The 20,767-nt window shown below is 37.4% G+C and overlaps 10 protein-coding genes and 1 non-coding gene across 20 annotated transcripts in view; 5 read left to right on the top strand and 6 right to left on the bottom strand.

Moving 5' to 3' along the window:
- Positions 1-488: 488 nt before the first annotated feature.
- LOC117784168 (UPF0605 protein GA14893) lies at positions 489-2,106 on the bottom strand. The gene is made up of 3 exons (XM_034621828.1): positions 2,016-2,106; positions 1,539-1,953; positions 489-1,106 (listed from the first exon to the last, which is right to left on the bottom strand). The coding sequence occupies exons 1-3, from the start codon at positions 2,054-2,056 to the stop codon at positions 591-593; spliced, it is 972 nt and encodes a 323-aa protein (XP_034477719.1). The 5' UTR covers positions 2,057-2,106; the 3' UTR covers positions 489-590.
- A 458-nt stretch (positions 2,107-2,564) lies between these two features.
- On the bottom strand, positions 2,565-5,489 carry LOC117785063 (NADPH:adrenodoxin oxidoreductase, mitochondrial). The gene is made up of 4 exons (XM_034622951.1): positions 5,193-5,489; positions 3,936-4,308; positions 3,534-3,705; positions 2,565-3,274 (listed from the first exon to the last, which is right to left on the bottom strand). Exons 1-4 carry the CDS (start codon positions 5,429-5,431, stop codon positions 2,613-2,615), a joined length of 1,446 nt encoding a protein of 481 aa, XP_034478842.1. The 5' UTR covers positions 5,432-5,489; the 3' UTR covers positions 2,565-2,612.
- Positions 4,718-5,417, top strand: LOC117785064. Its single transcript, XM_034622952.1, has 2 exons — positions 4,718-4,842; positions 5,064-5,417. The coding sequence occupies exons 1-2, from the start codon at positions 4,746-4,748 to the stop codon at positions 5,150-5,152; spliced, it is 186 nt and encodes a 61-aa protein (XP_034478843.1). The 5' UTR covers positions 4,718-4,745; the 3' UTR covers positions 5,153-5,417.
- Positions 5,490-5,885: 396 nt separating the features above from the next.
- On the bottom strand, positions 5,886-6,331 carry LOC117784522 (UPF0605 protein GA14893). Its single transcript, XM_034622277.1, has 2 exons — positions 6,301-6,331; positions 5,886-6,240 (listed from the first exon to the last, which is right to left on the bottom strand). Exons 1-2 carry the CDS (start codon positions 6,314-6,316, stop codon positions 5,972-5,974), a joined length of 285 nt encoding a protein of 94 aa, XP_034478168.1. The 5' UTR covers positions 6,317-6,331; the 3' UTR covers positions 5,886-5,971.
- A 270-nt stretch (positions 6,332-6,601) lies between these two features.
- On the bottom strand, positions 6,602-9,975 carry LOC117784521. 3 transcript variants are annotated; one of them, XM_034622274.1, is made up of 4 exons: positions 8,570-8,604; positions 8,315-8,319; positions 7,614-8,010; positions 6,639-6,902 (listed from the first exon to the last, which is right to left on the bottom strand). In XM_034622274.1, the coding sequence occupies exons 3-4, from the start codon at positions 7,942-7,944 to the stop codon at positions 6,799-6,801; spliced, it is 435 nt and encodes a 144-aa protein (XP_034478165.1). In that variant the 5' UTR covers positions 7,945-8,010; positions 8,315-8,319; positions 8,570-8,604; the 3' UTR covers positions 6,639-6,798. The 3 variants fall into 3 exon arrangements, with proteins under 3 accessions (XP_034478166.1, XP_034478165.1, XP_034478167.1); XM_034622275.1 differs by lacking the exons at positions 7,614-8,010; positions 8,315-8,319; positions 8,570-8,604 and adding an exon at positions 6,977-7,380 and having other exon boundaries at positions 6,602-6,902; XM_034622276.1 differs by lacking the exons at positions 7,614-8,010; positions 8,315-8,319; positions 8,570-8,604 and adding an exon at positions 9,738-9,975.
- Positions 8,355-8,436, top strand: Trnas-cga. The gene has a single exon. It is a non-coding gene; the product is annotated as a tRNA-Ser (tRNA).
- Positions 9,976-10,215: 240 nt separating the features above from the next.
- LOC117784560 (cytochrome b-c1 complex subunit 9) lies at positions 10,216-10,622 on the top strand. Its single transcript, XM_034622318.1, has 2 exons — positions 10,216-10,439; positions 10,503-10,622. Exons 1-2 carry the CDS (start codon positions 10,308-10,310, stop codon positions 10,536-10,538), a joined length of 168 nt encoding a protein of 55 aa, XP_034478209.1. The 5' UTR covers positions 10,216-10,307; the 3' UTR covers positions 10,539-10,622.
- LOC117784559 (39S ribosomal protein L18, mitochondrial) lies at positions 10,577-11,280 on the bottom strand. Its single transcript, XM_034622317.1, has one exon. The coding sequence runs from the start codon at positions 11,208-11,210 to the stop codon at positions 10,650-10,652; it is 561 nt and encodes a 186-aa protein (XP_034478208.1). The 5' UTR covers positions 11,211-11,280; the 3' UTR covers positions 10,577-10,649.
- Positions 11,281-11,597: 317 nt separating this feature from the next.
- LOC117785966 (tafazzin homolog) lies at positions 11,598-15,425 on the top strand. 3 transcript variants are annotated; one of them, XM_034624262.1, is made up of 5 exons: positions 11,598-12,150; positions 13,611-13,971; positions 14,320-14,556; positions 14,620-15,008; positions 15,077-15,425. In XM_034624262.1, exons 1-5 carry the CDS (start codon positions 11,977-11,979, stop codon positions 15,122-15,124), a joined length of 1,209 nt encoding a protein of 402 aa, XP_034480153.1. In that variant the 5' UTR covers positions 11,598-11,976; the 3' UTR covers positions 15,125-15,425. The 3 variants fall into 3 exon arrangements, with proteins under 3 accessions (XP_034480153.1, XP_034480155.1, XP_034480154.1); XM_034624264.1 differs by lacking the exon at positions 11,598-12,150 and adding an exon at positions 12,988-13,152; XM_034624263.1 differs by lacking the exon at positions 11,598-12,150 and adding an exon at positions 13,401-13,483 and having other exon boundaries at positions 13,583-13,971.
- Positions 15,426-15,681: 256 nt separating this feature from the next.
- LOC117785967 (proto-oncogene serine/threonine-protein kinase mos) lies at positions 15,682-17,308 on the top strand. 5 transcript variants are annotated; one of them, XM_034624266.1, is made up of 4 exons: positions 15,682-15,749; positions 15,810-15,961; positions 16,022-16,235; positions 16,307-17,308. In XM_034624266.1, coding segments are annotated over exons 1-4 (1,158 nt in total). In that variant the 5' UTR covers positions 15,682-15,747; the 3' UTR covers positions 17,097-17,308. The 5 variants fall into 5 exon arrangements, with proteins under 5 accessions (XP_034480157.1, XP_034480159.1, XP_034480160.1 ...); XM_034624268.1 differs by having other exon boundaries at positions 15,701-15,961; positions 16,022-16,239; positions 16,307-16,403; XM_034624269.1 differs by having other exon boundaries at positions 15,701-15,961; positions 16,022-16,239; positions 16,312-16,403.
- Positions 17,309-18,282: 974 nt separating this feature from the next.
- The window catches only part of LOC117785965 (histone-lysine N-methyltransferase SETD1B), a 48,137-nt gene continuing 45,652 nt past the window's right edge, over positions 18,283-20,767 (bottom strand). For both annotated transcript variants that reach the window (XM_034624259.1, XM_034624261.1), the window contains 2 exons: positions 19,507-20,361; positions 18,283-19,361 (listed from right to left, as the gene is read on the bottom strand). In XM_034624259.1, coding sequence (XP_034480150.1) covers positions 19,116-19,361; positions 19,507-20,361 — 1,101 coding nt within the window. In that variant the 3' untranslated portion in view covers positions 18,283-19,115. The remainder of the gene's footprint in view (positions 19,362-19,506; positions 20,362-20,767) is intronic.

A 20,767-nucleotide genomic window follows, 5' to 3' on the forward strand; every position in this document is an offset into this window, starting at 1 on the left:
TCAGAGTTCGTTTGCTAGAAAGATTTTAAAATTGCTAGCAGCTGGAAATCTGGCTATTTTCAATATATTTTCAGCTTAGCTTTGCTATTACTATTTTTGGTAAAACTGTGCAGAAGTGCACATAATAACAAATTTATATGCTTTTCAGCCAGTAACAGATATTGTTCTCCCAAAAACTTGCCAGCACTGGTGAGGAAGACTGCCACCCTGTCCAAGGGCTGCCACCCTGCAGAATTTACCGATCTGGCAACGGTTTCCACTTTGGGAACATTGTCAAAATTCCACCCAGTTTTGGCAAATTTCGTAAAATTGAAGCTAGAATTTTTGTTGGAATTTTCTCGATTTTTTTAAAATAAAGGTGCAATAAATTTTAATTTAACAGCTGCGTATAAACCTTAACATTTTGATCGATTAGACACTGTTGGCATCGGTACCGATATTAATCAATCTATTTCTAACATTAATTTGAAAATTTAAAATACGGTTCATTTTATTTTAGGTATTTCCGGAATACAGTTCTTTATTTTTCAGAGCAAATAAATGACTGATTAAATACACAAATAAAGAAATTGTTTGAATTTGAACTGTTGCTAGTACTCATAATCCAAATTCGCAATCTCTGGCAGAACTAAAAGATCCTTGTGAATTTCGAGCCATCGTTTCGCATGATATGTTGTCTTTCCGTATGTCCGACCGTATTTGTACAGATGTCCGGGAACATGACCCGCATAGCTGGGATTCATGCCATGGTCGTTGTGATAGATCACAAAGTGTCCAACTGGCGGGCATTGAATGGCGGGTGTGGATAAATCCTGGCCACAGCACCACTTATCCCGCTTCTTCTTATACATATAGTTGGAAAAACTGCAGAGGGCGTGATGGGTCAACACCTTGCTGGGCTCTCCAAAACGTGTCACGGCCATCGGAATATGTGCGGCATATCCGTTGATGATGAACTTATCCTTATCATCATCATCCAGAAAGTGTGGTGTCGTAAACTTACTATAGGTCAACTTTTCCGACGTCGGTGGACACTTCTCTTCCCTGATGCCTCTGGAACGACCAGTCACCGGTATCAGTGGAGCACGGTAAGAGGTTCTCGGTAGCTGAAAAAAAAAACATGTTATTACAGTTGATTTCAAAATAAAAAAAAAATTACAAGAAAAAACATTTTTAGCATGAAATTCCGAAATCTAGATCTAGAGGAAAATTTTTATTTTAACAAATTTATTAAAACTTATATGCAGGGTGACTTAAGAGGCCAAACCATGATCAAAATGATATTCCGTTTGACAATCGGTTAAGTTTTAGCAAAGTTATGAGAGATCAAAGTTTTCGAAAAATTGTAAAATTAGATGATAGATGGCTTGGTGATCAAAAAATATCAAATTTTCTAGAACAACGAAATTGAAATGCAGAATCATTTAAGAGACCAAACCATGATCAAAATGACATTATGTTTGAAAATCAGTTCAGTTTTGATAAAGTTAAGACAGTTTGAAGTTAGTCCCACTTTTGATCTACTTTTTTGAACTCACCAGGCGCTCGTTCAACTTGTGCTCAAAGAGACCGTTCCCGCTCTCAAGAAGGTCGCGGTGTCGGAGAGTGCGATTGTCACAACGATAGCGTTGCATCAACGTCTCGTGTTGAGCGACTCCGGCGGTAGCAGCGGCGACGTATCGCTTGCCCGTCTGGGTGAACATGTTGGGAACGAAGCCCGCATAGCCAGGAATTATTGGATGCTTGTAAACGGAGTCGACAAACTCCTCGCGATCATGAAGGATCCTTAGTTCATTCTGTGTTGGATAATCCTTGAGATCGGGCTTGGCGTCTATGGGCGCTACGATCAGTTCCGGCGCATGGTTAATACACGGATCGATAAGTAGTTTGTGCGTTTGGATGCCATACGATTTTCCCACGCGATCACGATTCTGAGCACAATGACCAGTATACCTATCAATAGAGGACTTACGAATAAACCAAACAATCGTAACTGATCCCCCTAAAACTCTCACCCTGGTACCAAATGAGGTTCAGGCGTTGTGGTATGATCCATTTTTGCAACTTTTATAAAAACACGAGAAATTTGGAAAACTAGCTTCTAACTAAGCACAATTTAAATACAATGTTGAAACGATTACTTATAAAAGTTTTGACACTTAGTCCTAAGAATACCAAAATTAGAGATTCAGGTGACATTGGACAAATATTTAATTAAAAAAATAATCAGCATATCAACATTATAAAAAACTAAATAAATATATTTATTTTTTAAAAATATTTTTTTTTTTCAACTTTGCGTTTATTTCTACAATTTTTTGGTATCTTTAAACTTTATTCATAGTTTTATTTATTGACATTGTCTTGGAACTTCTTATAAAAATGTAATATTTATATAGAAACATATTTTCTTATTTACAATCATTAACATAACAAAATATTCTAAGCACCAAGTTTAACTTGATTCAAATATAAAGGTTAATTAATCAACATATGTAAAACAAATGTTAAAGTTAACATATGTAAACTACATGTAATCAACATATATTAAGCAAGTACAAAGGTTAACATATGTAAACTAAATGTCGTTAACATATGTAAACTAAATGTATTCAGACACCAGCGATTCGCAACAGTTCCGGAATACTGACAATTTTCTCACGGGGTTTTCCCATCGGTTTTCCCGCTTCCGTTTCGTGTTTGTCAATGCGCTGCCAACCTTCCCAGGTGACAATACGTCTGTTGTCCGGTGCGAGTCCAGGTTTAACTGAAGTGGTGTCAATAACATTGGCCGCCATGTCATCGCAAATGGTTTTGGCCACAGAGAAGGCCACATTCATGGTGGTCAGAATAACACCTGTTGGCCCAGTTGCCAACCAGCCAGCCACATAGAGTCCCGGCTCCGGCTCTGTCAGCTGTGCCTTGTTATCCTTCAGGACACGCCCCTGCTGATTGCACACATGTCCGCGTTGCGTATCAAAATTAATGCCAGCATCGGCACAACTCGATTTGTAGCCAATGCTACGCAGGATCAGATCGGAGGGCAGACTTTCCGTTTCCTCAGTGACCACCGCTGCATTTTCTCTTAGTTTTGTAATGGAAAATTCCATTTGCCGCTGGCCAATGGACTTGGGAGCACGCAGAAAAATGGGTAGAAACTGCTTGTTATTCGATATTCCCACTTTACGGCTGCTCTGTTCCCCAATACTCTTCAGCATCAGCTCCGTGAGTCGCTTGCGTGGCCTCTGTAACTTGCCAACCTGTGCCTCAATGCCTGAAAGGGATAGGATATATTTGGTCGGAGTGTTACAGGCAGTCTCAAATACACAATCTGATTACAGGTTAATTTGAACCCGTTTGTTCCTATAGCAGCTATATGATAATGTAGTCCGATTTCAACCAAATTTGGATAGGGTGTAACACTTGTCAAAAAAGATATAATCTGTGAGTTTGATTGCGACATCTTAAAAAACAACGTTTTCATACTATAGGTTAATTTGAACCCGGTTGCTCCTATGGTATATGATAGTTACCCGTAAAATCTTGGGGTCGCCAGCAAGTCTCCACATTTGGCAATTTCAGCATCTCGCGCAGTTCCTTAATGGTGAAGGCAGCCTGTAAAGGACCTCGACGTCCTACCAAGTGGACACGCTCCACTTTACTCTCCGCCAAAGCCTGGAGTGCATAGTCCGTGGTATCTGTGAGCTGGGAGAAATGAGAAAACAGATAAGAGATAAAACTGATGCTTGAACCGAAACTGAGCGTGAATGAATCGGTTACTAATCGGTTATTTCGGTTTGAATTATTCTGGTTTTCGGTTATGGTTTAGTTAAGGTTACTAATTTGATTCGGTTAATACCGGCTAAAGTTTTTCTTGAAGGTTTTAATCCCTGACATCGAAACATCTATGTATAATGATTAAAATTTTTACGAACCTTTAGGCTGTCAATTGGAGTCAGCAGCATTCGAGCCACGTCGACGGCGACGTTACCTTGACCCACAATTGTCACGTCTCTGCCATTCAGATCCGGCTGCAGTTGCTCCGCTCCGGGTAATCCATTGTACCAGGCGACAAACTGACGGGCCGATAACACATGCGCCTGTTCCTCATTCTCCAGTTGCAGCTCGCGATCCTGATCGGCTCCATAGGTGAGCAGGACGGCGTGATAACGTTCTCTCAATTCCTGAAGCGTTACGTCAGTGCCAAGCGTTACGTTGCCGAAAAAACGTAAGCGCGGATTCTCCGCTGTCTTTGTAAACGTATTGATGACATTCTTCACCTCCGGATGATCGGGCGCAACTCCAAAGCTGCAATTAGTGAAAAAATTTAAAAAAATATCAATAGGTTTCGATTTATATCTTGAAAAACATTTTAACAAAAATTTAAAGACTTATTTCTTAAGTACTTTACTGTACTTTATTATTGATGAAATAATTGATAATAAATGATGTTATAATAATATCATGTTTTATTTTGACAGCTGAATAGATTGGAATACACCACCTTGTCGTAAATTCACCTTGTATCAAAATACGTAACCTGTACTAATTCCACTATGTTCCTACCGATTTATATCACCAGCCTGGAACTTAAGTTGATTTGCCTAATGTTAGAAGTCATTAGTTGATTACTTTCGAAATGTTTGGAGTGCGTACACGCGACACCGACACACAGTAATTAAATATATATGTATATATAAGCAGCTAGTGATCAGTGGTTAAATGCATTTTTCACTTGGCTCAAGATGTGGACGCACGCTTTACTGATCGTCGCCTGCTTGTGGGCACTTGTTGCAGCCGCTCCCTTTCCCACACCCATTTGGAGTCCAGAGCAAGTGGGCGGTAAGTAAACATAAGGTGAATTTATAAAAGGGTGACCTCGTCCTATATGGTGCCTTTTTCAACTAGCTCTCGCTCTCGGAGAGCCAAGCGCTAGAGAGAGAGAGAAAGAGAAAAGCAATTCCTTTACGTTCTGCACTCTCTAGGTTTGTTATTAGTGAATTCATCTGAGTTGCTGCACTTGCGCACTTAGTGCATTTTTAACATTTTATGCACTTGAACAGATTACTTTAATGGCATCTTTCGCTCTGTGGTTGGACCAATCCTTGGATTTGATAATGGTGTCAATAATAACAACACCACAAGCAATTAAGCTAAACTCCCTGTCACCTCCCTCCTCTTTTTCGGCTTACCGCACCAATCCAAAGGGCACCGGCAGTTTCTCAACAATGTCCACGGCACAATCGCTCAGCTGTTTTAATAAATATTGTGCCGCATAGAAACCGGCGGGACCAGCGCCCACAATGCAAATTCGCTTAGTTCCAGTCGCCTGTTGCACAGCTTGTAAATTAATTGCACTTGTACTAAAGCTACTGCTGTAAATATTTATTAAATTACGCCTGCAATTTAAAAAGTGACGCGTTAGACTCATGTTTTTATTATTTAAACAGTAAGAAAGAATGCAAGCAGTGGTGAAATGGCGAAGATAAACAAAAAGTTGGCAGTGTTGCCAACTTAGCTGTTTTATAGCTAGTTCTGGCTATTTTCAGATTTCGTTTGATAGAATAATTACAAAATTGCTATTAGCTGGAAAGCTGGCTATTTTCAAAATATATAAGTTTTGCTATTAATATTTTGATAAAAATTTGACAAAATAAAATTTAGATGCTTTCCAGCCAGAAACAGTTATTGTCTCATCTAAGAACTGGACAGCACTCATGTGGAAGACTGCCTGCTAAATTTTCCGATCTGGGAAAATGTAAAATATTTTGTTGTAGTAGTGCTGCCAACTTGTTTTAATAGTTATGTCGCAACAGAGAACGGGCTGGCAGACACTGTTGAGTTACTTGCTGGCGCAAAATTTAAAACTTGACAGAACTTGTAAATTGATTTATAGATGCAATAACAGTATTTATTAGGTGCTTAAACTTAGTACAACAATTTTGAGAAGAACATTGTAAATGATTTAGATTTAATCGCGATGCAGGGCCAGCCAGCGCTTAGCATCGATTGTGGAGCGTCCAAAGGAGTGACCCACATTAAAGATCTCACCGGGCACGTGTCCGCCGTAGCGTGGCAGCATTCCAATGACGCGCGGATAAATTACGCCGTTGGAAATGGCAAACGAACGTCCAACACCAGCACTCCGTACCGGAACCCATTCGACACTACGCCGGAAATACATGTCGTTCTTTGGATTACACCATCCGCCGTCCGGCAAATGGAAATCAAAGCCATAACCTTACCATAAAAATATTAATTAAATCAAACAAATGCCTATATGCAGCGAATAAAACTTACGATTTGAGTAGGACATTTTAATTTGTATATTTTTGTGGATAAGTCTAGAAAACAACTGACGGAAGGTGCTTCGACAAAACGATTTATTTATTTGTCATGGCAACGGACGTGGGATTTGTTGTTTATTTATTGGGTGCTGACAGGCCATAAATGAAACTAAAGGCCAAAATAAGGAAGAGTCAGCAACAAGTTCAACCGTTAAAACACGGTCACGACATGTTTTTCTCATTTTAATGAGGCTTCAATGGTATTTTATAATGGTAATTGTAATGGTAATACATAAATAAAACATGCACTTGAATTTCAATCTATATAATTTGTATATTAAGCAATACGCATAATTATATACTTGTACAATTTAATCATTTACAGGAAAATAATATGATTTGCATTTAAGAAAAGTGCAAGTTTCTCAATTTAATATAAATTTAATGAATCTACTGCTTGACTTTATTACAAGAGAGTTATCCGGAAGTATTAGAAACTATATAGACTTGATTAATTGGACTTCTTGGATTTTTTTTGTTGTTTGCTCTTAAGTTTCTCCTGCTTCTTCAGCTCCTTTTCCGTCAACGATTTGTAGAGCTTAAAGCCAAATAGAGCTGTAATTGAAATGGAAAGTTTGTAAAACGTTAATATGAATATTACTAGTCAAATAAGAGCAAATAGAATTAACCGAATACTGAGACGATGAGAAATATCACAGCTACAAATATAGAGGTTGAAAAGGTTTGGGCCAAATTCGAATGCGTCAACAAACGACGCTCGATTCGGGCAATTGCTTCCTGAAAGGATCCCTTCATCTCGCTAATGAATTTATGACGATCGCTTTCAGTGAGCGATTCCATTTTGGTCTGCAATTTCCCAATTTTTTGCATCAGATCTTCCGCAAATTTGCTATTGGGTCCTGTCTTGGCCACAATGGCCTCAACCGAACGCTTCAGTTGTGCAATGATGGAATCTTCGTCACTAGAACTCATAACTTAAGAAATTTGAATAATTTCGAAAATTAAAAAAAAAAATAAACTAAATTCAAATCAAGCAATTACGATCGGCATAGAGCTTCGTCTACAACGTGCTCAGTGGACTGTCGTGGTAAAAGCTTTTATCTTGACTAACAAATTTTTTGTGGTGGATTTCTTACTATCTTATCGAAAATCGAACACCTATAAACACCAACATATTCTCAATAATGTGAGTAATTTAACAGCGCACACTATATGTATGTTATTCTGTATGTTTAGGTGTCACATTTGGCGAGGGTTGTTTTTGCGAATTTGTGGAAATTGCTTTTTCTCGGGAACTCTGCTTACCAAAGACGAGCAATATTAATGCTATCATCACAAAGAATATGATATACTCTCTAGAACTATGGCCTGGATGTCCGTACTGCTTCAAGAAGTCATCGGGTGATGGTGGCTTTGGATTGTAAATACTATCGCGCAGCTCAGCACGTTCTTCATCCGAGATACCATCCATAGATTCGACCAATTTCCAGATTTCATCGGCACTGGGCATTTTAAAATCTGGACTACCAGGTCCACCGCCTCCTGGTGGCATTGCGAAACCCTGTTCCCCGCCAGCAGCAGCTGCAGCGGCCACATCCTCGGCGAATGCCCGCTGATTTATTGGATCTTCTGCCATTTCTAATTCCCAACTTGTGTGCGTGCTTTTTTTGGCTTATGCAGAGAGTTTTGCTTAACGGTGCAGAAAGAATATGCATTTGGTGAAAGTTATAACATTTATAACTTTTTATATATTTAATTACTAAATATTTACGAATTTTACTTTAGATAATATAAAGTACTTGAATTGTTTGCAAACACATTCACAAAAACAAAGAATTATTTTACTAATATTTACTTCAAATTCTCAGCATGCAGAATTACATTTAATATAATTCACTTCATTCATATAAAATGAAAACTATTTAAAATTTGTATTGCAAATTCAACGTGGCAAACTGAAAGTTGGATAGAATGCAAAGCATTCGCTCTCAGAGAGAAACGCACTCTCTTTCTCTTAAATAGCACTTTAGACCAGCAAAGTCAACAGCAGTCGTGGCCGAGTGGTTAAGGCGTCTGACTCGAAATCAGATTCCCTCTGGGAGCGTAGGTTCGAATCCTACCGGCTGCGAGTCGATTAACTTTTTTTTTTTTAAATCAAATAATATCAAACTGCATTTTTAAAAATGAATACATTTTCAATTTTAATAAACTCGCGATATAAAATAAATAAACATTTATTGCTACTATTGAGAGCTACTAACGTGTTGTTTAGACTGCTGTCTTGGCAAACTGAATGCTTAAATTCAAATCTAAAATATAAATTGACACTTATTTGTAATCTCAGTGAGCTTATATTTTATTATTTGTGAGATATGTGCTGCGCTTTTTATTTTGTTGTTGGCGTCAGCATATTTTACAGGTAGTCCGAGGAAGTCAGTAAATAATAAATAAGAACAAACTACAAACGCGATAAGATTTCTATAATAATAATACTCTTATCAGCCGAACCAAATGAGAAGTCTCGTCTCTATATAGGAAAGCTAAGAACCAACTCTGAGTATGAACAACATGCAGCGAAAGCTTAATTATGTATGCTAATATATACAAATCTATTTTACAGTGAGTCTTGTCTTATTTGACCCACTACATGATGACCCTGTATTGTTTTTTTTTTTTTTTTGGCTAAATACGATACGATATAAAAATGAAAATAAAATGGATTTATTTTGTACAAGTTTTAACCTTAATTACAATAACAAGGCTCAAATAAAGTTAACATTTCGTTTTCATTACTATATTAACTCAATTCAAAATTGTAATATGTTAGACTCGTGGGTCAAATTAGCTGAGAGACACTGTACAGCAACAACTCACACAACAGTCAACACACGTGTACAGTGTACACTGAAACAAAAAAAGTAAACAGCTAACAAACAATGTGCAATATGTGTATTTTATGTGGTTTGCTCGAGTTCGATTCTTATCACTTTGCACTTATCATTTAACAACTTTTTGAGCGCCAATATTTTTAGACAAGAAAAGTTGAATACGTAGGCAAAAATCAAAGATAAGCAGGATGTTTAAAGTACACGTATACACTACGCACAAAATGACCAACTATTTTAATTGAAAACAAAAAAATAAAACAGATAATGCACTCTAAGTATTCAGATAACAGATAACGGAGTCAATGGCAGAGAGACAGAGACAGAGGTTATCAAAATTGACGGAGGGGCTCGGATAAATTTCCGTCTTGTTGTGAGGTGAAAGTTTTTGACCCAAATTCCAATTCTTGGGACTTGATGTGGTTTATTATACATACATATTTGTATTGGTACGCAACAATATCTTTGTATATTGGGTTTTAATTCATGCATTACGCAATTAAATAGATGCATCCCCCCTCCCCCTCCCTCGTATGAGACTCACCTGCTAATCCAAAAACAACAACAGCCGGCACATAAAATGCGAGATTGGGAATAGACTGCTGAAACGGTGAGCCGGCGTCAGTTAAATCAACCATTGTGTAGAATTTGCGGAAAATTAACGATCCTTAAGTCAAAAACTAAATGCAAATGCAAACAGAGAATTCAGCTCTGTTGTCGTCACACACTTTTAAGTTTATCTCAGAAGTTGTCAAAACACGACTCGAGTCGAGTGTGGAAAATATAGCCACCCTGTCCAAAGGTTGCCACCGAGCAAAATTTTCTGATCTGGCTAGTCATGGGTACAAATATCGAAAATAGTAACTTACAAAAATAGTTCCTTTCTTCAATTATTCTTAATTTTTAATCAAAATTTTTTGAAATTTTTGCAGCATATTTTTTATATTTTGTTGATTTTACAAAATACGGTCTGCCACGCTATTAATGTCATATTTGTCAACACTTAAAATCACAATTTGACGTTGTTGCACACTGTTTGATACAGCTGTTCATTGGCGTGAGAAGGAATCGGAGAATTTGCTTAAAAAATAAATTTGAGCTAACAATTTGCAAAATGAAGGTTATCTACAATACACTGTTCAAGCGGACTTCCACCTACGCTGTGGCCATCATCGCGTCTGCATTTTTCTTTGAGCGCGCCATCGATGTTAGCTCGAACATGATTTTCGACTCCATCAACAAAGGCGTAAGTTTTTATTATGTAAGACTTTATAGTGCACTTTTTAAAATAATATTTACTCTGTTGCAGAAACAATGGAAGGACATCAAGAGCAAATATGAATAGACGAGCGGCTAGCTTTAAATAAAAACAGTGATGATTCATTGTAATTAGCATAAAAAAGAATCAACGTTTATTCTAAAAGAAAAACAATTGTGTTTGCACTTTTATAGCTGTTTATTTGGTGTTCGTAACGTTGTCAGATTGCTCAGAGACTTCCCAGGGCTTCTCGTGACGATACGCATCCCAGGGCTGGGCATTCGTCAGTCTGCTTGGCTCCTTGAAACTGACGCCGTTCGCCTGCACAGCCAACAACAACTTCTCCAATTTGCTGCCCGCGATTGTTTCCACGTTGCAGGTCATTTCCGTAATGCCAGCACGGAGGCAACGTTGCGCCAGCACGTGTCCCAAGTTTACAAATGCCGCAGTGTCGTTGGTTTTGTACAATTGCTGTTTGATGGCCCATTCCGAGGTGCTGGCACTTAAAATCGTGCCGTTTTCAAAGTGCTTGACATCGGCGCTAACATAGCGACCGCTGGTGTTGATTTCCAGCGTATGCCAGTAGGAACGTCCCGGCTTTTCCAAGTGATAACCGCTGGGTTTATATGCAATGCGTAATCGCTCCAGATTCCGAGGATTGCGGTTGATTACACAGTTGACGTCACTTGCCGGCTTCGTCAGCTCCTTTATCTTGTGTAGCACACGGGCGGACGTGAGGGGACGTGCACTGCGTGACATGGTTTATTCAGATTCAGCAAACAAAACTTGAAGTTCAATCCACAAGTTCTTTTATTCTAAATGCAATGTTTCGTAAAAAGTTATTAGTGCTGCCAACTTGTTTTAATAGTTATTAGTGTTGCAAACTTGTCTTATTAGTCATGGCGCATTGATTTCAATTAACAAAATTTAAATTGCGAGCTGACGTCGATTTCTTCGCACTAACAACCAGTGCTGCTAACTTTTAGCAGGAAAATAGCTATTTCTGGCCGGAAAACAAGGCCAATAACTTCTATAACAGTTTATTGACTAATCGCCTTTGGCAATTGAAACATAGATGGCGTATTTATGATGGTGCCACAAAGTATCGAGACCTGTGAATGACAAAATCCATCAGCTGTTTCAGCTTGTTTATATTGAAAATTCATAAATTATTTTTTATTACACTTTTTTGGCCTAAAGTTAATTTTATTGCTGCAACAAATATTCAGAGATGCGCGCTGCGGCCAAAGTGCGCGGCAGGCACAAATTCATATTTCACGGCCCGAAATGCGCGAATGTTGAAGAGCTGCAAAAAACTTTATCTATAATCACACAACTTCGCAGTCGAGGTTGACGTCGCAGTCGCCGTCTGCAGCGCAAGTCCAAAATTTGCAAGTGTATCGTTGAGATAAATAACGCTTATGTAAAAGTGTGTGTGTGTGTGGATGCAGTTGCTCAAAATTACCCAAAATTAACTTTATAAGCATCTACATATATACATATCGAACCAAATTGAGTGCTCATCATGTTGATGGCTATTTATACAAGTTTAAGGCGCTTACGGCCGAATCACGTGTATCCATTTACCACGCGCTGTTTGTGGCATTTGGATCTGAATCTGAATCTGGGACATGGACTTGGACTCGGACACCTGCAACGAAGTGTTTATGGACAGCGCATTCAGACTGCAGGGGCGAGGGTAAGTCTTAATATTAAACCCAAAAATAACATAATGTCTAATCAATATTAAATACTGCTTAACTGTCGTATATACGTGTTGGAAAAATAAAAAAGGGCTGCAGGCTTGGTTCACATAATTTAATTCATTTCCATATTTTGATCATATTTTAAAATCGAACCCTTAAGTAATCCAATTTATTATTATATATGATCTTATTGCCTATTTAAATAATTGTTAAAATTTAATTTTATCAATTCTTAAAATGCATCTAATTTCGTACCGAACAAAACAGGTGGCGCACTTCTTGTTTCGCAAACAGACAAAAGATAGCGCACCAATAATAATAAAGAATGAAAATAAGTTTTGCAAAGAGACAAAAGATGGCGCCACAATAATGGAAAAGAAAAAATGAGTTGAACTAAATGGAGACGAATTTACAGCTACCTTTATAAAAATCCAATTTATAATTATTTGTGCCGAATTGAGCAATTGTTTTTATTTTATTGAAATTTGGCGCAATTGTTTTGAAAATGCAGTATCGATCGTGTTGAACTTATTGTTGACCACATTGAAATCCACCACAGCTCAGGGATGATTTGATCTTGCTTTGGCGCGCTAATTGAAATCAGATTGGATGTTGGCTTTGCTTTTCTCTCTGTGTAAATAGTATGCAAGGTTAAACAAAGCGAGAAACGTGCTTTCACTGCAACCGTACTTTTCACTGATAAATATTTATATTTATTTACTGATAGCGCCAGTTGCCACTTGACTGTTGTGCAAGCTCTCTCTTAAGTGCAAAAGTTCTATTCTCTTACCTCTTAGGAGTGTGCACTTAATTTGTACTTGAAAAATTGTCGACTCAAGTCTAAAATCAGTTACACTTTTAAGTTCCCATCGCACGGTTGTGTCTAAAAATCGTTAATAGGCAATAATAATAACAAACAAGAACAGCAACAACAAAAACAAAAACAAATAAAGAAGAGAAACATAATTGAAACGAATATTTTGAATTAATTGAAGGCGAGTCAATTAAATATATGAATCTCTTTTGATTGAACTTTGAGTGTTTGAAGAACGCAGAAATTTCCTCGATTTGAATTGCGTATATTTTTTTTTTACGCTTTGTGCTTTGTTTCACAAAAGCAAAAAGAAAAAAAAAAGTATTTTCTTTATCATTTCCTATCTCTATCTCTACGTCTCTTTCTCTATCTCTCTATATTGTCCTGTTGACTGTGTTTAATATATTCGAAATTGCTGTCAATAATGTCAAATTTAAGTGAAACATGTGTAGAGTTTGGAAGCAAATTAATACAATTACGTTATATAAAAGCAAAGTAGTCTTTGATCCTCCGTAAGTTGGTTAAGATTGACTCTGGCCTATGGATAGCACCTTTTCTTTTCTTTATATTTTTTTTTTTGGTTTTTTGATTTTTGAAATGCTAAACTCTAGTTCCACATGCACTTGTATTGACTCGCAGCATTACGTTCAAGCCCCAGAGGCTCATCCAGTACCAGATGGTAGATCCTCAACGGGAATGCAGCAGCATCCGCAGCAGCAGAAGATACAACAACAACAGCAGGAGAATCTACAACTGCATCAACTGTCTTCCTCGCATAACACGGATCGACAATCGACGGATCATAATACGGCCCTAAAAAGACAGGACAGTCAGTCGCAGGGTCGCAAGCCGTCATTCTCGAATATGTCGACATCGAGTGTGAATGTTCCCTACGATATCAGTTGGATATTTCCTCGTCTGCGGAGTCCCTCCACTTTATGGTATATCGCCAGTCAATTTGTGGTAACTCTCGTTGGCATCTTTAGCAAGATTCTGCTTGGTAAGTACTCAAAGTAATATTTGTGACCTCTGACCTGTTCTCCTGATCTGCTTCTGTTCTTTCTCTTTAACCACCGTTAGTTATCCTATTTATTTGCCATACCATACCATACCAATATGTAGATACATGTATATTTTTATACACAAGTACCATTTATTTTGGGCGCAAATCTTTATTCATTTTTTTTTTAATCCGTCCAAATGTTTTCTAAATATAAATTGAAGTTTGAATAAAGTTTTAAATAAATTCCAAAATAAAAGTAAAAATTTAATATGATTTAGAAATTAAAAATGAAGTTTATATATAGCATATTTTAATTGATATTATTGTTGTCGTATTTATTTTTAGTGGGGTTGAGTCAAACGAAAGTGTATAATAAGGATCGGCTGACAACAGCGGTGGCAAAGCGTCCCAAGGGAGTACCCCTAATTACCGTGTCCAATCATCATTCCTGCTTCGATGATCCCGGAATTTGGGGAGTGCTGCCATTCCGGTATGTATGCAATACTCTCCGTATACGTTGGTCAATGGCAGCCCACGATATTTGTTTTACCAAGAAACTGCATTCGATGTTCTTCATGTTCGGTAAGTTAAAGTTTGAAAATTATTTGAAATATTTACAGATTTATTAAATGTCTAATGTGCTAGGAAAATGCATACCGGTTGTGCGTGGAATTGGCGTTTATCAGGAGGCAATTAATCTGTGCATCGAAAAGTGCGCCATGGGACATTGGGTACATGTATTTCCCGAGGGCAAGGTTAACATGACCAAGGAGCAGATACGACTCAAATGGGGCGTAGGTCGGATTATCTATGAATCCCCGAAAATGCCCATTGTACTGCCCATGTGGCATGAGGGCATGGACTCCGTGTTGCCCAATGTGGAGCCCTATATGTTTAAGCTCGGCAAGAATGTAACGATCAACATTGGCGAACCTTTGGATCTAAACGATTACGTGCAAGATTTGAAAAATCAACAAGTGCCTGAACCTGTGGCCCGAAAACTCATCACAGACAAAATTCAAGAAGCCTTTTATGTAAGCTTGCATTAATTTTTTTATTATATATTTGCTACTTTTACTTACAATTCCTTTTTCTTTTTAAGGCTCTGAGGGTAGAAACTGAAAAATTACATGAAGAGCGTGTTCAGTGACCAGAAAACCGACTGGGAAAACCAATTCAATGGAAGACATACATAAAGCTTATTTATTTCGATAGTATTAAGCCTAAAATGATGCCTCGATAAATTGTTATCACTGTATAAATCATGTATTTAGCATTTTTCCTAATTCCTATATGCGTAAACCGCCGTCTTTTATCTCAACAGCAGAGAATTCCTATCAAAGGTCTTTTTAAAACTTGTCTATAAATTATATAATGTGACAATTTACTTTAAGCTAAAGAGTGTGGATCGTGATAAGTGTAAAATATAAAGTAAACTCATTTTAAATGAATACAGTAGTATATTTATTTCTTCCTTTAAAAACTTTATTAAAATTTTTAAAATTCTATCTTTGAAATTATAGAAGTTGCAGAGTTTGATACATTTTGGAAATTGATCACAATTTTAAACTGTGCTCAATGCGCGAACCAAAAACCTGCCAGCCGTCTTTTTCTGGCGCTCAAACTATTAAGACAAGTTGGCAGCACTGCTAATACGTTTTTAGCTATTTAAGCTGCTTTTTTTGGCTGCTTTTCATCCAGAAACAGTTATTTTTTCCTTAAGAGGCTGGCAACGCTGGAGAGAAAGCACCGTTAAATGGGAAAAATTAAAAAATGTAATAAATTAACTTTATAATGGAAATTGTAAACCTGTAAACAATGAATTTATTATGCAGGTCATATATAAAAGAGAATGCCATAGTGTTGACTACACCAAAGCGCAATAAGTTGCTCAAAGATGGCCCAGAGTCGGAGTCTCTGATGTCAAACAGGTGTCACATTTTGGGACGCGGTTCCTACGGAATCGTATTCAAGGCAATTTTTCGCGGTAAGTTAGTAAATAAGCTTTAATTAAAATTAAATTATTCATGCTCTTAACTATTCTAAGAGCACGCTGTGGCTTTAAAAATCATTAAAAAGCGCGCCATTTTAACGTTGCACAATGAAGCGCATGCTTTGAACTGGAATCACAGGAACATTGTGCGGATTATAAAGTTGGAATCGACACCGGAGTTTGGTTTAATCATCATGGAGCGTTCGAATGGTTTTTGCCTGCAGCGTGTTGTGGACACACTGGCGCTGCCTCTGATGCATCGATTGTTGTAGGTGATTGCTTACTTTATTTACAGATTGATTGATTCACGGATTGATTAAAACTGTTAATCTTTAACAGCATAGTGCTTGATGTTCTGGCTGCCTTACGTTATTGTCACGGCCGGCATGTATTGCATCTAGATGTGAAGCCCGGGAATATATTGATTGCATTGGACAACCAAAATAACTGCAGTAATCGTAGTTATATTTGTAAACTCTGTGACTTTGGTTGCTCCCTCAAGTTGAATGAATCCTCGGACAGTAGCAATACTAATGGAACCACCACAAAGGGTACACTGCGCTACATGTCACCTGAAGCTTTGAGATCGGCGCCTTTAAGTTGCGCCTCGGACATGTATTCCCTGGGAATTACCATGTGGCAGCTGCAGTCACGTCGTCCGCCTTATTATACACTCACCTGCAATGAGACCATTGCCTATCAGGTGGTCAAGCACCAACTAAGACCAGATAACTATGCACGCCTTAAAGAGCTGCAACTTAGCTCCAATTATACTAAAAACCCGCCTTTAAGCAGTTGTTATTGTGCCAACTCCGTTGAGCTCATTTGCAGCTACATAAACCAAGTAAATCCACAACTGGATTTGTATAAAAAAGCACGGCGTCAACTTAATTTTGAAACATCACATGGACGTGTCAACAAGCGATCAACTAAACAACAAAAGCAAAACAAACAACCAAAATTATCGCACTATTTTTATAATCAGCCAACAGTTTCGGCCACATCTCTGGAAAGTGCATATAGCGATCTATATAGAAGCTGCTGGATCAGCCAAGCGGAATTGCGTTTAAACTCATTTAAATTGCAACAACGCCTTGAACTTATTTTGCATAAATGCCTATCTAATTAATAAAAACTACTAGAGCTATTGTTAAACATATAAATAGTTCTTATTAATTGGAAAGGCAATTATCCAAAATTAGTTCAAATGCAAAGAACATTTACAAATAACTTTAATTATTTGTTTTTAACTGTCCATTTTATTTGAACTAATTTTGCATTAATGCATATCAAATTAATAACAACTATTTATGTGTCTATTTAACTTTAAGTATTCGAACTTATTTTGCAAAAATGTCTTTCTAATTAATAAGAACTATTTATATGTCTAATAAGGTTCAATTATTTGTTTTTAAATGTTTTGTTTATTTTTTTGTAATTATTATATCGCATTGATCTTTTGTAAATTCATTTTATTCCTTTGTAAGTTTAAAGTCAGTCTGTTTCTCTAATTATTAAGCACTTTTTATATGTAAAGTTAAGTTAAATAAATTGTTTTGTATATGTTTTTATATAAATTTATATAATTAACAAATCTGCTCCCTGTGAGCTTTGAAAAGTATGTCCCTCAGTTGAGAGCAAGGACATGGTCGAGTTATGACTAAAAAAGGTCCTTCTTATAAAAGCAGCACTAACTTGACTTAATCCTGGCGTATTTTGGCAGGACATGTGTCCTTTAATTCACCAGCACGAACTGTATCGATTGGCATTAAAAAAAGATGCGCACATCTAAGAATCATCGAAATTTTAAGTAAAGAAAAAGCAAAAAATCCTCAATAATAAGTGAAGTACAAAGACGATTACCGGGTACTTTGATCGATGTTTCTCCTTAAAACTCATTGGTTGCCACTAGCCTCATCAGGATCCTTTCTAGGACTTTCGAGTCATCAATTTCTGAGTAATATTATAGACCATATTGGTTGGTTTAATAATTTATTTTTCGTAACTCTTTTTGTTTTGTTTATTTTGTACTTGCTACGCTAAGAAAATACATTTATAATGTTTATACGAGCTTAAATTTATAATTTCTCATTTTGTCGAGCGTAGTGCGCTTGCTATGGGTGTATATCTTTATATACTATACTATATATATATATATATATATATGTATTTATGTATGTAACTTTTAATTAGGATGTGTTAAACGATCTTTAGGCTCACATCGTGGCTACTTAAGAGGGATTAACTAGAGTAGAAGAAGAGATTTCCAATATATCAATCTATATAGTTTTTACATTTACAAATTATTGGTGTTGTTTTTTTGTTCGCATCGAAACCATATAGTATATATGCATCTATGTACTATATATCGTATAGTATATGATTCTATATGTTATTGTAAAGATGTCTAAAGAATTTCACCCATTTATACTGAAGTGTCCAACTGTGGTGTGTGTTTATTATTAGTAGTTGAGTTTAATGCACTCTTTCAACTGTTGATGTTGTTATCTTATATTGATAACTGATAATCTGTTAACATGATAATCGCTCTTTTGTGCGGAAGACTACAATTTTATAATAATATTTTTAGTTTTTAATAAGTTTTAGTTTCACTTTTGCTCAGAGGCTGAACAAAGCTTTGGCTATTCCAAATAAATGATCATTATCATGTATGCAGTTTATATTCGTATATATAGTTATTTTAAAGAGATTTCTATACAGTTGGAAATGCAATTTTCGAACACATGTCTTCTGGAACACCTCAGACGATGCTCTACAAAATCATATAGAGCACGTCGAGCGTTTTGCTTTTGAATACTTGGAACAATTGGCAATTACAAAAGGAAAAAACATTTTCAAAAACTTTCAATACTCAATATAAATATAATGTATTCGTAGATACACAATTATTTTTGCTCTTCAATATCTGTCTCTGTCTCTATCGCGGTCTCCTCCATTTAGTTTGAATATATCACAATTTAGTCTTTTGAAATCTTTAAATATATGTTTATGGAGTGTATTCCCCCGAATTATGCCTATTTGGAAAGGGAATCTTAACTCCTCTTACGCTTACTTAACTTATATAGGGTATTCGGTTGTCGTTTTTTTTTAAATTAATTATATTCCCTATGAGATTATAGGGCGTCTCTTAACTGGCATAGGAACGACGCACGGGAACCGGCGGTGGAATTTTGGATTTGCGTTGTGTTGGAAGCTTTTGCGGCGTCTGCGTCTGCGGCGACGGTGACGATGGCGACGACGACGAAGAGGCTGACGATGATGAAGTTGATGAAGTTGATGTGTGGATGCAGGTTGGAATTCTGGTCGGCGGCGCTTTATGACAGCTCTTTGGCAGCTCCGACTTCGTTGTTGACTTTGACTTTGGCTTTGTTTCCTGCAAGAAGTTTTATACAAATTAATAAAATGTCCCACATAAATATTCAAGTCTGTAGATTTTCAGAATTTCGAAACCAAAGTATCTCGACTATAGCCTTTCCGACTAGTTTAATTTGTAATGTATTTTCCTTGTATTAGCTTACCTTCTTTGGTGAAACAAGCTGTGTCACCTGCACCGTTACCGGTACTGTCACCGGTACCGTCACGGGTACCGTCACCGGTGACGTTACACGCTTCCAGCCGTTGCTTCGGCGCCAGGAGGTCGCAGGAGCAGGAGCAGGAGGCGCATGACGCTGCAACAGGCGCTCCTTGAGCTTGGAGACAGCTGCTGGAGTTGGCGGCGTTTCCTTCGCCATCTTGGCCATCAGAGAGCAACTGATGCTGTCGCTGCGCACCACGCTGGACTCGAGCTCACGGCGCTGATTGTGACGCAAAATGCAGCTGGGCTCCTGATCCTCCAGCACCGACTTTGACTTGACCAACACATGGGGAGGACGACGCAGTTCCGTTTTGATAATTTGTGCAATGCATTGTTGCTCATTGATAGGAGCAGAAGCAGCTTGGATGAGAGGTACATCCTCAATTTCAATATCGCTGACCCGACGTCGGCATTCATCAATTACAGCATAGTCATGCTCCTCCTCTTCCCCTTCCTCCTTCTCCTGCTCCTGCTCCGGATGTTGTGGTTGTAGTTGTGGTGGATGTGTGACTGAGTGCTCCTCACTTTCGCTGGAGGAGCAACTGGTCAGCTGTGCTCGACCCGCCTCACTGGGCGTGGGACTCAAGCGTGCTTTTGTCTGGCTCTCAGACATGCTAGAATCCTGTCCATCCTCATCTTCCTCGTCCTCGTCCTCATCTTCATCCTCATCCTCGTCATCGGTCTCGCCCTCGAGATACGAGAAGAGGCTGCGAGAGGAGTTGGAGCGTATGTTGACCAACTTGTAAAAATCGTTGGTAAAGTCTGTGCAGGCCACTTCCTCATCCTCCGAGTACACAATCTGCAATAATACAAATATGGCAATATTTATGGTAATATTAATAATTTATAAAAATGTATAAAATAAATTTATGCTTAAAATTTTACTCTTATTTTAAATTGTTTTGAATGCAATTTTCCAATTAATGCTTTATTTTTTTCCATCCTCATTTTTTTCTTGATTCATTTTCGAATTTTTCTTAGTTGAAATTCAAAAAAATTTTAAAATTAAATTTAAAAAATCATTTCTATCGAAATTATAATCGTTACCGTTGCTTATAATACGAATACTTTTCTTTATAAATATTCATAAATTTACTTTTGAATATATATAATAAATATCAACATAAAACTTTTTGTCCTGCCTCACTAACTCACTGACTAACTAGTCATTATGGAGACCAAGCCGTAAGACCTAGAGAGCTGAA

Source organism: Drosophila innubila (genome assembly GCF_004354385.1).
Source record: "Drosophila innubila isolate TH190305 chromosome 2R unlocalized genomic scaffold, UK_Dinn_1.0 1_C_2R, whole genome shotgun sequence".
NCBI classification, from domain to species: domain Eukaryota; kingdom Metazoa; phylum Arthropoda; class Insecta; order Diptera; family Drosophilidae; genus Drosophila; species Drosophila innubila.

Bases quoted from the DNA above. Each gene is read 5' to 3' on its own strand.
- LOC117784560 (XM_034622318.1), top strand. From the start codon at position 10,308: ATGAAGGTTATCTACAATACACTGTTCAAGCGGACTTCCACCTACGCT. The intron at 10,440-10,502 runs GTAAGTTTTTAT...ACTCTGTTGCAG, and splicing joins TCGACTCCATCAACAAAGGC to AAACAATGGAAGGACATCAA.
- LOC117785064 (XM_034622952.1), top strand. From the start codon at position 4,746: ATGTGGACGCACGCTTTACTGATCGTCGCCTGCTTGTGGGCACTTGTT. The intron at 4,843-5,063 runs GTAAGTAAACAT...GCACTTGAACAG, and splicing joins GAGTCCAGAGCAAGTGGGCG to ATTACTTTAATGGCATCTTT.
- LOC117784168 (XM_034621828.1), bottom strand. From the start codon at position 2,056: ATGGATCATACCACAACGCCTGAACCTCATTTGGTACCAGG. The intron at 1,954-2,015 runs GTGAGAGTTTTA...CTCTATTGATAG, and splicing joins GAACCTCATTTGGTACCAGG to GTATACTGGTCATTGTGCTC. The intron at 1,107-1,538 runs GTGAGTTCAAAA...TTTTTTTTTCAG, and splicing joins ACAAGTTGAACGAGCGCCTG to CTACCGAGAACCTCTTACCG.
- LOC117785967 (XM_034624265.1), top strand. From the start codon at position 15,793: ATGAATTTATTATGCAGGTCATATATAAAAGAGAATGCCATAGTGTTG. The intron at 15,962-16,021 runs GTAAGTTAGTAA...AACTATTCTAAG, and splicing joins ATTCAAGGCAATTTTTCGCG to AGCACGCTGTGGCTTTAAAA. The intron at 16,236-16,306 runs GTAGGTGATTGC...AATCTTTAACAG, and splicing joins CCTCTGATGCATCGATTGTT to CATAGTGCTTGATGTTCTGG.
- LOC117784559 (XM_034622317.1), bottom strand. From the start codon at position 11,210: ATGTCACGCAGTGCACGTCCCCTCACGTCCGCCCGTGTGCTACACAAG.
- LOC117785063 (XM_034622951.1), bottom strand. From the start codon at position 5,431: ATGAGTCTAACGCGTCACTTTTTAAATTGCAGGCGTAATTTAATAAAT. The intron at 3,706-3,935 runs GTTCGTAAAAAT...CATTTCTCCCAG, and splicing joins CTCCAATTGACAGCCTAAAG to CTCACAGATACCACGGACTA. The intron at 3,275-3,533 runs GTAACTATCATA...TATCCCTTTCAG, and splicing joins GCGACCCCAAGATTTTACGG to GCATTGAGGCACAGGTTGGC.
- LOC117785966 (XM_034624262.1), top strand. From the start codon at position 11,977: ATGTTGATGGCTATTTATACAAGTTTAAGGCGCTTACGGCCGAATCAC. The intron at 13,972-14,319 runs GTAAGTACTCAA...ATTTATTTTTAG, and splicing joins CTTTAGCAAGATTCTGCTTG to TGGGGTTGAGTCAAACGAAA. The intron at 15,009-15,076 runs GTAAGCTTGCAT...TTTCTTTTTAAG, and splicing joins AAATTCAAGAAGCCTTTTAT to GCTCTGAGGGTAGAAACTGA.
- LOC117784521 (XM_034622274.1), bottom strand. From the start codon at position 7,944: ATGGCAGAAGATCCAATAAATCAGCGGGCATTCGCCGAGGATGTGGCC. The intron at 6,903-7,613 runs GTAAGCAGAGTT...TTTCAATTACAG, and splicing joins ATTAATATTGCTCGTCTTTG to CTCTATTTGGCTTTAAGCTC.